This window comes from Pan troglodytes, chromosome 6 (assembly GCF_028858775.2).
Source record: "Pan troglodytes isolate AG18354 chromosome 6, NHGRI_mPanTro3-v2.0_pri, whole genome shotgun sequence".
In the NCBI taxonomy this organism is placed as follows: Eukaryota; Metazoa; Chordata; class Mammalia; order Primates; family Hominidae; genus Pan; species Pan troglodytes.
In genome coordinates this window covers 101,511,092-101,524,228 of record NC_072404.2, presented here as the reverse complement: position 1 = coordinate 101,524,228, position 13,137 = coordinate 101,511,092, and the positions used below count along the sequence as shown (strand labels likewise).

Genomic DNA, 13,137 nt, shown 5'->3' with positions numbered 1-13,137 from the left:
AGCTTGGGCAATATACTGAGACTCTATTGCTTCTCGGCCTTTTGGCTAAGATCAAGTATAGTGAGACCCTGTCTCTACAAAAAATTTTAAAAACTGAGGTGGGCAGATAACTTGAGGCCAGGAGTTTGAGACTGGCCTGGCCAACATGCCAAAAACCCATCTCTACTAAAAATACAAAAATTAGCTGGGCATGGTGGCACGTGCCTGTAGTTCCAGCTACTCAGGAGGCTGAGGCAGGAGAATTGCTAATCTGGAGGCACCTGTAGTTCCAGCTAATCAGGAGGCGGAGATTGTAGTGAGATGAGATCCTGCCACTGTACTCTAGCCTGGGTGACAGAGCCAGACTCTGTCTCAAAATAAGTAAATAAATACAAATTAAAAATAATAAATTAGCCAGGCATGGCGGCACATGCTTGTGGTCCCAGCTACTTGCGGGGGTGAAGTGGGAGAGTCGCTTGAGCCTGGGAGGTCGAGGCTGTGGTGACCTGTGATTATGCTACTGCACTCCAGTCTGAGCAACAGAGTGAGACCCTGTCTAAAAAAAAGAAAAGAAAAAACTCACAGTACCTTTGTCAAGAAAAAATGGATCTTGTTCAAATTAGCTGGAAGTTTTAATTAAAAAAACTAAAATCACTAATTGCTCAGCCAACTTATTAAATAATTGACTTGAATATAAAATATGCACTTATACACCATATTTATAGTAGATGTGAACTTAGTTTCTCAAGTTGGCACATAAAGAAGCACGTACAATTTTTGCCCATATTCTCCACCAAACAAAACAAAACAAAACAAAACAAAACACACCCACGCACATAAAAAAGCCAGAATTGAAGGAAGCAGTCAAATGCATTTCAAATCCTGGAGAAATTAAAGGGCTTGGAAGTCACTTTAAAGTTGCTTATAAATAGGCCCGGTGTGGTGACTCATGCCTTTAATCCCAGCACTTTGGGAGGCCGAGGAGGGCGGATCACCTGAGGTCAGGAGTTCGAGAGCAGCCTGACCAACATGGAGAAACCCCATCTCGATTAAAAATACAAAAAATTAGCTGGATGTGGTGGCGCATGCCTGTAATCCCAGCTACTCGGGAGTCTGAGTCAGGAGAATCACTTGAACCCGGGAGGCAGAGGTTGCGGTGAGACCAGATCACATGTCATTGCACTCCAGCCTGGGCAACAAGAGTGAAACTCTGTCTCAAAAAAAAAAAAAAAAGTTGCTTATAAATATTCTTTTCAACAGCCATTTTAAGTGTTGGATTTTTCAAATTTTAGAAAAAAATGGAACAAATGTCAAATGTTTCAAATTTCAGTTCATATTTTAGATCTGCATTGTCATTGTCATTTTTTTTTTTTTTTTTTTTATGAGACGGAGTTTCACTCTTGTTGCCCAGGCTGGAGTACAATGGCACAATCTTGGCTCACTGCAACCTCTGCCTCCTGGATTCAAGCGATTCTCCTACCTCAGCCTCCCGAGTAGCTGGGATTACAGGCATGTGCGACCACGCCCGGCTAATTTTTTGTATTTTTAGTAGAGACGGGGTTTCTTCATGTTGGTCAGGCTGATCTCGAACTCCCGACCTCAGGTGATCCACCCGCCTTGGCCTCCCAAAGTGCTGGGATTACAGGCATGAGCCACCGCGCATGGCTGTCATTGTCATTTTTTTTTTTTTTGAGACAGTCTTGCTCTGTTGCCCAGGCTGGAGTACAGTGGTGTAGTCTCAGCTCACTGCAACCTCCGCCTCCCTGGTTCAAGTGAGTCTCCTGCCTCAGCCTCCCGAGTAGCTGGGACTACAGGAACACACAACCATGCCTGGCTAATTTTTATATTGTTATTAGAGATGGGGTTTTGCATGTTGGCCAGGCTGGTCTTGAACTCCTGATCTCAGGTGATCCACCTGCCTCGGCTTCCCAAAGTGCTGGGATTACAGGCGTGAGCCACTGTGCCCGGCCAGCATTGTCATTTTCAGTTTTACTTAACATATATATTTCATAGAAGCACAGAAATAAGAAAACTAGATATAATATGAACTCAAAATAGATTATCTTTTTCAAAAGATATACATTTTCTTTTATGTTCAAACGTAGAGAAAATTTTAGAGAAGATATTCAAGATAGTTGCCAACAACATCACTGAAACCAATTTTGAATTTTTATGTCAAAAACTAAACCTGGCAAACTCAGAAACTGATATGCCTACAAAGAGGTATGTATAAATGACAGCATTTAGTACAAATTTATTCTCATTCTGATGTATATCATGTTGATATTGCATGGTTTTGAAACATTCGTATTAACACAATCTCTACTTTGCTGTAGAAAGCTGATTTTAGTTTATTACATGTTTGTGATCCATGTTGGAAGGCCATATAACATAATAAAGAGCAAAGGCTATGAGGACAGACTGACTTTTACTCACAACTGGCTTTGTGACCTTGGGCAAGTCCTTTAACTTCTTGATGACTTGGTTTCTTCACTGGTAAAATGAATATACTCATATAAGAGAATTGTCACGAGAATCAAGTGAGATCAAGCTATAAAGCATATAGTAGCTGGGTGCAGTGGCTCACACCTGTAATCCCAGCATTTAGGGAAGCCGAGGCGGGTGGATCACGAGGTTAGGAGATTGAGACCAGCCTGGCTAACACGGTGAAACCCCGCCTCTACTAAAAATACAAAAAATTAGCCCAGCGTGGTGGTGGGCACCTGTAGTCCCAGCTACTCGGGAGGCTGAGGCAGGAGAATGGCGTGAACCCGGGAGGCGGAGCTTGCAGTGAGTTGAGATCGTGCTACTGCACTCCAGCCTGGGAGACAGCAAGACTCTGTCTCAAAAAAAAAAAAAAAAAAAAAAAAAGCATATAGTATAGTAGCAGTAATATACTGGTTTATTAGAAATAACCCACAATTATGATTTTGAGGTCTTGAGAACTGAATGTAAATTGAATTGTTGATTTTCTATAAGGGTACAAGGGATGGGCTGGAGCTAACATTCACTTTCTATGTCCCAAGCTCCATGCCAAATTTTTATAGAGATTCTCTTCACCAATTAATTTCATCCTCACTTCAGTCTGGTAAAATTGGTTTGAAAACCTAGATATACAATATTACAGGAGTTTAAAGCAATGTTCTTAATTGACAATTCAAATAATTATCAGTAATTTAAATATATTAAATGTTAATAAATCTTTAACTATTAATATTATTAATAATGTTTTTCAGCACTGTTTCATTAAGTGAGAGAGCCCACCAAGCACTTGTTATATGGAAAACACAAAGTAACAAGTTATCACTAACTGCTGCTGCTTTAAGAGATCAACTAATTCGAGCACTAACTATGATAGGAGCATATGAAATTATGGACAAAATAACAGCTTTAAATCTTTTTACACGTGCAATTAAATTCTAACCAGTGGATCAATAATAAAAACTGAAAACTTTTGATGCACTTATAATTGAAACTGTGTTTGTGAACCATTTCACTTCACTTTATCATACAAGAGAATTGCATCTTTTTTTTTTGCATTCTTGAGAGATGATGACAACTTATAACTACCACTCTAATGTTATAATAAAACATTACAGACACTGTTTTGTGTGTTTGTTCTGTTGTCTTATTATAGTGATGTTGCATTTGAAAATAATTCCTTTTTTTTTTTTTTTTTTGAGATGGAGTTTTTGCTCTTGTTGCCCAGGCTGGAGTGCAGTGGTGTGATCTTGGCTCACTGCAACCTCTGCCTTCTGGGTTCAAGTGATGCTTCTGCCTCAGCCTCCTGAGTAGCTGGGACTACAGGCGCCCAGCACCACGCCGGGCTAATTTTTGTATTTTTAGTAGATACGGGGTTTCACCATGTTGGGCAGGATGGTCTCCATCTCCTGACCTTGTGATCTGCCCGCCTGGGCCTCCCAAAGTGCTGGGATTACAGGTGTGAGCCACCATGCCTAGCTTGAAAATAATTCTATTAAAATTTTTCTGCTATATAATGCTTTTATACAACCCCCGATTTATAAGTAGCAACATTACTAGTGATTTTCACTGGAGTTAGAAAGCAGAACAGTTTCTTTTTAGATGCTAGTTTAAAAACAGAAATAAATATACCATTCCTACTTTTTCTCCATTAGGAATGGGATAGCTTTGTTAAACATAAACTAGGGCCAGGGCCAGTAATCCTTCAGTTGAGTGTCCAGACAGGATTGATAGAGTGGCCATCTGTTGTCTTGTCTGTCATGTGAGCCTCTCCCCTTCTTCCGCTATCAGAAAACCTTTCATAGGGGGAATGCATTGCACATATTTCAATGTGGAGCTGACCTTGTCGTGTAAGTCTCTTCCCCTACTCCAGCACTAACATCAATATCTTCTACTCATTTAACCATAATGATTGATTCTGACCCAGGGAAAGCCATTTTGAGAGGTGACAGCGCGCTGGCAGTCCTCACAGCCCTCGCTCGCTCTCGGCGCCTCCTCTGCCTGGGCTCCCAATTTGGCGGCACTTGAGGAGCCCTTCAGCCCACCGCTGCACTGTGGGAGCCCCTTTCTGGGCTGGCCAAGGCCGGAACCGGCTCCCTCAGCTTGCAGGCATGTGTGCAGGGAGAGGCGCGGGCGGGAACCGGGGCTGCGCGCGGTGCTGCGGGCCAGCGCGAGTTCCGGGTGCGCATGGGCTCGGCGGGCCCCGCACTGGGAGCGGCCGGCCAGCCCAGCCGGCCCCGGACAGTGAGGGGCTTAGCACCTGGGCCAGCAGCTACTGTGCTCAATTTCTTGCCGGGCCTTAGCTGCCTTCCCACGGGGCAGGGCTCGGGACCTGCAGCCCACCATGCCCGAGCCTCCCCCACTTCCGTGGGCTCCTGTGCGGCCAGAGCCTCCCCGACGAGTGCCACCCCCGGTTCCATGGTGCCCAGACCCATCGACCACCCAAGGGCTGAGGAGTGTGAGCGCACGGCGCGGGATTGACAGGCAGCTCTACCTGCGGCCCCGGTGGGTGCGGGATCCACTGGGTGAAGTCAGCTGGGCTCCTGAGTCTGATGGGGACTTGGAGAACCTTTATGTCTAGCTAAGGGATTGTAAATACACCAATCGGCACTCTGTATCTAGCTCAAGGTTTGTAAACACACCAATCAGCACCCTGTGTCTAGCTCAGGGTTGGTGAATACACCAATCGACACTCTGTATCTAGCTAATCTAGTGGGGACGTGGAGAACCTTTGTGTCTGGCTCAGGGATTGTAAAGCACCAATCAGCGCCCTGTCAAAATAGACCACTCGGGCTCTCTGTAAAATGGACCAATCAGCAGGACGTGGGTGGGGCCAGATAAGAGAATAAAAGCAGGCTGCCCGAGCCAGCAGTGGCAACCTGTTCCGGTCCCCTTCCACACTGCGGAAGCATTGTTCTTTCGCTCTTTGCAATAAATCTTGCTGCTGCTCACTCTTTGGGTCCACACTGCCTTTATGAGCTGTAACACTCAACACGCAGGTCTGCAGCTTCACTCTTGAAGCCAGCAAGACCAGGAACCCACCGGGAGAAAGGAACAACTGCAGACGCGCCGCCTTAAGAGCTGTAACACTCACTGCGAAGGTCTGCAGCTTCACTCCTGAGCCAGCGAGACCACGATCCCACCAGAAGGAAGAAACTCCGAACACATCCGAACATCAGAAGGAACAAACTCCACAGGCGCCATCTTAAGAGCTGTAACACTGACCGCGAGGGTCGGCTTCATACTTGAAGTCAGTGAGACGAAGAACCCACCAATTCCGGACACAATTTGACTTAAGCCAGGCCATTAACAGTTTCTTTTGGATCTTTTTGCAGAGCTACTATGGAAGATGCACTCTTTCTGCGGGTAGGTTATGAGTCTTTTAGTCTTGGTATATCATGCACAGTGTGTAGTAGTCTGCCGAGAGCTGGATGGCAAGAGAGAGACAGAACCTTGTTTATGTTGTCTGATCCTCAATCCCCATACTTCTGCACTTTTTAGTTTTCACCCACTTAAGGAGTGTGACCTGGGTTTCCATAACTTTGAATGGAAAGAGACCTAATACAAGTGGTTAAGAATATTGTGGAGCCCGGGCAGGGTGGCTCATGCCTGTAATCCCAGCACTTTGGGAGGCTGAGACGGGCAGATCACGAGGTCAGGAGATCGAGACCATCCTGGCTAACACAGTGAAACCCTGTCTCTACTAAAAATACAAAAAAAATAGCTGGGCGTGGTGGTGGGCCCCTGTAGTTCCAGCTACTCGGGAGGCTGAGGCAGGAGAATGGCGTGAACTCAGGAGGCAGAGCTTGCAGTGAGCCAAGGTGGCACCACTGCACTCCATCCTGGGCAACAGAGCAAGACTCTGTCTCAAAAAAAAAAAAAAATATTGTGGACATAGTACAGTTTTTGTTACCTTAAAAAATAATTTTCTATGTGAGACCATATTAAATAAATTTATTTTGCAGGTTAAAATTTAAAGTGTATATTTTGTTGCCATTTTGGAAGTGCAACATAACATTGGTTTAACAACTATACAGCCTGTGTCTCTAATCCTTCCCTATTTTAAAACTTCTTGCAGTAGGGATGAGTACCTGTGGGTTTATATTGGCTTAATGATGGTTGTTGTTAATGTTTTCCACTGGAGGCAAGGTACTTCCATAGAACATTAAAGTGTGAAGGACCTTGGAAATTGTCTAGTGAAGTCTATCTTCTCATTTAACAAATGAGCAAACTTAAGACCTAAAAAAATTTAAGTGATATGAACTGGTTTCTTTACTCTTCCTTCAGAAATGAAGTTATAAAGACTAGAAAATGTTCTATGTGAAGCTTTGGTATGAAGTAAGAGAGAGAGACAGAGAGAAAAGAAGAAAGCTGGGTAACATCAGAACCACGAAAGTGTCAGTTCTTATCAATTTTGCTAAATTGCTACAATTACACACCTTTTAACAAATATCCTAGCCCATAGACTCGCCCAAACCACACCGTACATTGCTACCAGACTTATCTTCTAAAAACACTGATCTAACCATATCACCCTCTGATAATTTTTTTTTTTTTTTTTGAGAAGGAGCTTTGCTCTTGTTACCCAGGCTGGAGTGCAATGGCATGATCTCGACTCACTACAACCTCCGCCTCCCGGGTTCAAGCAATTCTCCTGCCTCAGCCTCCAGAGTAACTGGGATTACAGGCACCTGCCACCACGCCCAGCTAATTTTTTGTATTTTTAGTAGAGTTGGGGTTTCACTGTGTTGGCCAGGCTGATCTTGAACTCCTGACCTAAGGTGATCCACCCACCTTGGCCTCCCAAAGTGCTGGGATTACAGGCATGAGCCACCACGCCCAACCCAAAAATCTTTTTAAAAATATTGGAAAGTAGGCCAGGTGTGGTGGCTTACTCCTGTAATCCCAGCACTTTGGGATGCTAAGGTGGATGGATCATCTGAGGTCAGGAGTTCGAGACCAGCCTGGCCAACATGGTGAAATCCTGTCTCTACTAAAAATACAAAAATTAGCCAGGCATGGTGGTGCATGCCTGTAGTCCCAGCTACTTGGGAGGCTGAGGCAGGAGGATCTCTGGAACCCAGGCGGCAGAGGTTGCAGTGAGCCAAGATTGTGCCACTGCATTCCAGACTGGGCGACAGAGTGAGATCTCCGTCTCAAAAAAACAAAAAAACAGAAAGAAAAAAGTGTCCAGCTGGCTTCATTGCAGAAATTGACAAACTGATCCTAAAGTGAAATAAACCTAAAGGGACCCAAAATAGTCAAAACAATCTTGAAAATGAATAAGAAAGTTGGAGAACTCATACTTCTCACTTTCTTTCTCTCTCTCTTTTTTTTTTTTTTAATTTGAGACAAGGTCTCACTCTGCTGCCCAGGCGGGAGTGCAGTGGCACAATCACAGCTCACTGCAGCCTCAACCTCTGGGGCTCAGGCAATCTTCCCACCTCAGCCTCCCAAGTAGCTGGGACTACATGCCTACACCACCATGCCTAGCTAATGTTTTGGTATTTTTTAGAGATGGGGTTTCACCGTGTTGCCCAAGCTAGTCTCGAACTCCTGGGCTCACGTGATCTGCCTGCCTTGGCCTCCCAAAGTGCTGGGATCTCACTTTCAAACTTAATACAAAACTGCAGTAATCAAGACAGTGTAGTTCTGGCATAAGGATAGACATATAGATCAACAGAATAGAACTGAGAGGCCAAAAATAAACCCTAACATATACAGTTAATCAATTTTTTTTTTTTTTTTTTTTTTTTTTTTTTAGATGGAGTCTCGCTCTGTCACCCAGGCTGGAGTGCAGTGATGTGATCTCGGCTCACTGCAAGCTCCACCTCCCAGGTTCACGCCATTCTCCTGCCTCAGCCTCCCGAGTAGCTGGGACTACAGGCACCTGCCACCACGCCTGGCTAATTTTTTTTTTTTTTTTTTTTGTATTTTTAGTAGAGATAGGGTTTCACCATATTAGCCAGGATGGTCTCAATCTCCTGACCTTGTGATCTGCCCGCCTGGGCCTCCCAAAGTGCTGGGATTACAGGCATGAGCCACTGCACCCAGCCCAGTTAATCAATTTTTAACAAGGGTGTCAGATGATTCACTGGGGGAAAAACAGTATTTTCAACAAATGGTGCTGTAACAACTAGATCCACCAGCAAAATAATAAATTTGGAGCCCTACCTCACACCATATACAAAACTTAAAATGGATCAAAGTTCTAAATAGAAAAGCTAAAGTCATAAAACTTTTAGAAGAAAACATAGGTATAAGTTTTGGGTTAGATGGTTCTTAGATATGACACAAATTACAAGCAATAAATTAAAAAATAGTGATAATTTACTCTGACCTATTGTAAAGAAAAGCAATAATTTCAAAGCTACTGCCAGATCTTTTGGGTCACTGAAAAGTATCCACCAGCAGTAGATGGTCCCATTGGTCCTGTTGTTTCAAATGCTCTAGCTAGCATAGTCTGAAATCCAGAGAATGAATAATAGGAAAACTGATTCTCTCAGCACAATCCTGTACAGTCCAATTCTGTTTCTTGTTTGTTTTTTGAGACGGAGTCTCACTCTGTCGCCCAGGCTGGAGTGCAGTGGCACAATCTCAGCTCACTGCAACCTCCACCTCTTGGGTTCAAGTGATTCTCCTGCCTCAGCTTCCCAAGTAGCTGGGACTATGGGCACATACCACCATGCCTGGCTAATTTTTTTTTTTTTGTAGTTTTAGTAGAGACGGGTTTCACCATTCTGGCCAGGCTGGTCTTGAACTCCTCTCCTCGTGATCCACATGCCTTGGCCTCCCAAAGTGCTGGGATTAAAGGCATAAACCACCATGCCCAACCCATTCTGTTAAGAGTAGGAAAATCAGTGTAGATTTATCTGCGCTTAGGGAAATGTTTGTCTTCCCTTACCTGAATTTGCATTGTCCCAGCACTGAAAAATGTTTGTCCTTGGAGAGTGTGTGTGCGCTTGGTTCAGTAAGTTACCAGAAAACTATAAGAAGAATGAAGATGAACATTTTCTTTGCATACTGTTGTAGAGACTTGAGGGACCTAGACTTGAGGTGCCAAATGGGACCGTTTTCCTGAACCACCTCCTACGGAAAAAATCAGATTTATTATGTTTTGCATAATTGTGTCTTATGAATTGCTCTGCTGGTGAAAGGTAGAGTTGGGGTTTGGACTGTTATGGGGTGGGCTGTGGATGCCAGAGGGAGACCAATCCCTGTGGGTAGGCATTACAGTTTTCCTGCAAGGGAATGGGACTTTTTTTTTTTTTTAATGGGGAGGGATTAAAGAAAGCCCATTCACTGAGGAGCAGCAGAGAGGTAAACTTCAGACAGGACAACTGCTCTGTGTCTATGAAGGGAACCTGAAACCGCCTTTGCAAAATTATGACTGAGACAGTGAAAGAGATTTAACTTAACCAACTCCATCTTGCTTATTTTTTTATTTTTATTTTTATTGAGACAGAGTCTCACTGTGTTGCCCAGGCTGGAGTGCAGTGGTGCTATCTCGGCTCACTGCAACCTCTGCCTCCCAGGTTCAAGTGATTCTCCTGCCTCAGCCTCCTCAGTAGCTGGTATTACAGGCGCCCACCACCACGCCCAGCTAAGTTTTGTATTTTTAGAAGAGATGGGGTTTCCCCATGTTGGCCAGGCTGGTTTCAAACTCCTGACCTCAGATGATCCACCCACCTCGGCCTCCCAAAATGTTGAGATTACAGGTGTGAGCCACCATGCCCAGCCAGACTCCATCTTGCTTCTAACCTCCAAGCTGTCTTTGTTCATTCCTGGGTGTAGGCTGAACGAACTTTGGGAGAAACTAACTTAGTTTGTAGTTTATAGTTTAAACAAAGACGGTAACAGCCCTTTCTCAAAACAGGCCTCCTTCTTGCCTGGGAACTATACTAACATTAGCCACAGGATTAAAAATTATGACTTAGGAGTCATGCAGCTGGAGGCTGTAAGATTCTGACCCTCCCTAAACTGCTCTTAAGATCAGTGTTTGAGATATTTTGCAGACCCTGCACTTGATGGATCAGCTGGCACCACCGACTAATAAACTGGCTTATCTGATCTTGTGGCCTCCACTCAGGAACTGACTGAGGGCAAGAAGACAGCTTCAACTCCCTGTGATTTCACCCCTGACCAATCACCACACCTGGCTCACTGGCTACCCCCCCACCCCCACCCACCAAGTTATCCTTAAAAACTCTGCTCTCCGAATGCTCAGGGAGACTGATTTGAGTAATAAAACTCCAGTCTCCCACACAGCTGGCTCTGCGTGAATTACTTTATTGCAACTCCCCTGCCTTGATGAATTGGCTCTGTCTAGGCAGCAGGCAAGGTGAACCCCTTGGGTGGTGACATTAGGACTTAAAATAATAAATTATTAAGAACCCTAGAGAGTCATTTTTTAAAATGGATTATATCTATCAAAACTTACAGTATTACAAATTAAAATAAATGAAAATATGTTTATTGAAAATAATTATTTACATAAATAAGTCATTTCATGAATATAGCTATATTTTCTTTTCTTTTTTTTTTTTTTTTCGAGACAGTGTCTTGCTCTGTCACTCAGGCTGGAGTGCAGTGGCACAATCTCGGCTCACTGCAACCTCCACCTTGCGAGTTCAAGCGATTCTCCTGCCTCAGCCTCCTGAGTAGCTGGGATTACAGGCACGCGCCACCATGCCTGGCTAATTTTTGTATTTTTAGTAGAGATGGTGTTTCACCATGTTGGTCAGGCTGGTCTCAAACTCCTGAACTTGTGATCTACCCACCAGGGCCTCCCAAAGTGGTGGGATTACAGGAGTGAGCCACCGCACCCGGCCTATAGCTATATTTTCAAAAATAAAAGATCAGTGAGAAGAATGGCATAGTTTTAGATTTTTGTAAATCTCTTTTACACCTGGCTTAATAGAAGACTGTTGGGTTCTTTTTTCTTTTTTAATTTTTTATTTCCATAGGGTTTTAGGAAATGTGGTATTTGGTTACATGAGTAAGTTCTTTAGTGGTGATTTGTGAGATTTTGGTGCAACCATCGCTGAGTAGTATACACTGAACCCAATTTGTAATCTTTTATCCCTCACCCCCTTCCACCCTTTCCCTGAGTCCCCATAGTCCATTGTGTCATTCTTATGCCTTTGCATCCTCATAGCTTAGCTCTCACTTAGGAGTGAGAACATATGATGTTTTGTTTTTCATTCCTGAGTTACTTCACTTTGAATAATAGTCTTCAATCCCATCCAGGTTGCTGAAAATGCCATTCATTCATTCCTTTTTGTGACCACGTAGCATTCCATTCCATATATAAATATATACATATATATTTATATGTATCACAGTTTCTTTCTTTCTTTCTTTCTTTTTTTTTTTTTTGAGACAGAGTTTTGCTCTTGTTGCCCAGGCTGGAGTACAGTGACGCAATCTCGGCTCACTGCAACCTTTGCCTCCCAGGTTCAAGTGATTCTCCTGCCTCAGCCTCCCGAGTAGCTGGGATTAAAGGCGTCTGCCACCAGGTCCGGCTAATATTTTGTATTTTTAGTAGAGACGAAGTTTCATCATGTTGGTGAAGCTGGTCTCGAACTCTTGACCTCAGGTGATCCTCCCGCCTCGGCCTCCCAAAGTGCAGGGATTACAGGCGTGAGCCACCGCGACTGGACGGAAGAAACGGTGAAACTTTTAAGGTGGTAGAATTATAGGATCTGATGACTGATTAGATGAAGCATGGAGAGGGGAACAGTGTGCACAGTGATGCCTTTTCTTCACAGGCATTATAGGAGGGACAGGTTGGTAGGAGGAGGCGACGGGTTTAGTTTTGGATTTACTGACCGGGGATGAGTGTTAGCTCTCTAGGTAGAGGTGTTCCGCAGGCAACTGGTGTTGCGGGACAAATCATAGACGGGAGAGACGGAGCAGGGTTCAGGAGAGCCTTTATTATTAAGGTGATCACCGGCTCAGTCGGACTAGGGTCCAGAAAGTCTGAGCCCCGAACAAAGGGATCAATCACCTTTTAAGCAGTTTGTGTTGGGAGTTACGTGTTGCACGAAGTGTACTTGCAGAAGCAAGAACAAAGGCCGTAAATTACTCTTACATTTGTTACACCATATGTCTTACGTCCTTGGGAATACATGCTTTTGTAACACTTGCTAATCAGTTTTGTGACTTTACAGCAGCGCTAGGGAGGGAAGCAAGAACTCGCTGTGCCTCAAGGAATGTGAAACGATGGAACACAGATAAGCCTCTCCACGCATAGGGGAGAAATAAGCAGTTAATATACTCTTAACCCAGGCCTTGGGTAGGGGAGGTGCTATATTACATTCTACCTCAAAGGAAAAGAATATACTTCTTGATTAGTATACTTATAAAATTCATTAATTTCCCTTTCACTGGATATTCCTACTAATTCCCCCAGGGCCTTGCAGTTTTGTCTCATTCGCTGCTCTATCCCCTAGCTTAGCACAAAACCTAGTTCTTAACATTGATTAAATAAATGAATCCGGTCAGGTGCTCCCGTGGGTGATCTGGAAGGAGTTAAATTTGGTAGTCATGGGAGACGCTTCTGTGAAGCCATAGGAGCGAAGATTTGATTGTGGCGGCAGGACTGAACTCAGCTTCTGAATCTAGCCGCTAAACCTACAGACTAAGTGGCGTCCTTGGGGAATGCTGCCTCAAACG

At 44.1% G+C, this 13,137-nt stretch overlaps 2 protein-coding genes across 14 annotated transcripts in view; one reads left to right on the top strand and one right to left on the bottom strand.

Moving 5' to 3' along the window:
- LRRD1 (leucine rich repeats and death domain containing 1) overlaps positions 1-3,584 on the top strand; it is a 34,731-nt gene extending 31,147 nt beyond the window's left edge. For 7 of the 13 annotated variants that reach the window (XM_016945133.3, XM_054655963.2, XM_527815.6 and 4 more), the window contains 2 exons: positions 2,085-2,202; positions 3,216-3,584. In XM_016945133.3, coding sequence (XP_016800622.1) covers positions 2,085-2,202; positions 3,216-3,402 — 305 coding nt within the window. In that variant the 3' untranslated portion in view covers positions 3,403-3,584. The remainder of the gene's footprint in view (positions 1-2,084; positions 2,203-3,215) is intronic. The other 6 variants (XM_054655969.2, XM_054655968.2, XM_054655972.2 and 3 more) reach the window with 1 other exon arrangement.
- The window catches only part of ANKIB1 (ankyrin repeat and IBR domain containing 1), a 267,100-nt gene that overhangs the window by 253,349 nt on the left and 614 nt on the right, over positions 1-13,137 (bottom strand). The window contains exons 2-3 of the mRNA XM_054655962.2: positions 9,365-9,549; positions 5,555-5,887 (exon numbers count right to left, since the gene is read on the bottom strand). The gene's annotated coding sequence lies outside the window, so the exon portion shown is untranslated. The remainder of the gene's footprint in view (positions 1-5,554; positions 5,888-9,364; positions 9,550-13,137) is intronic.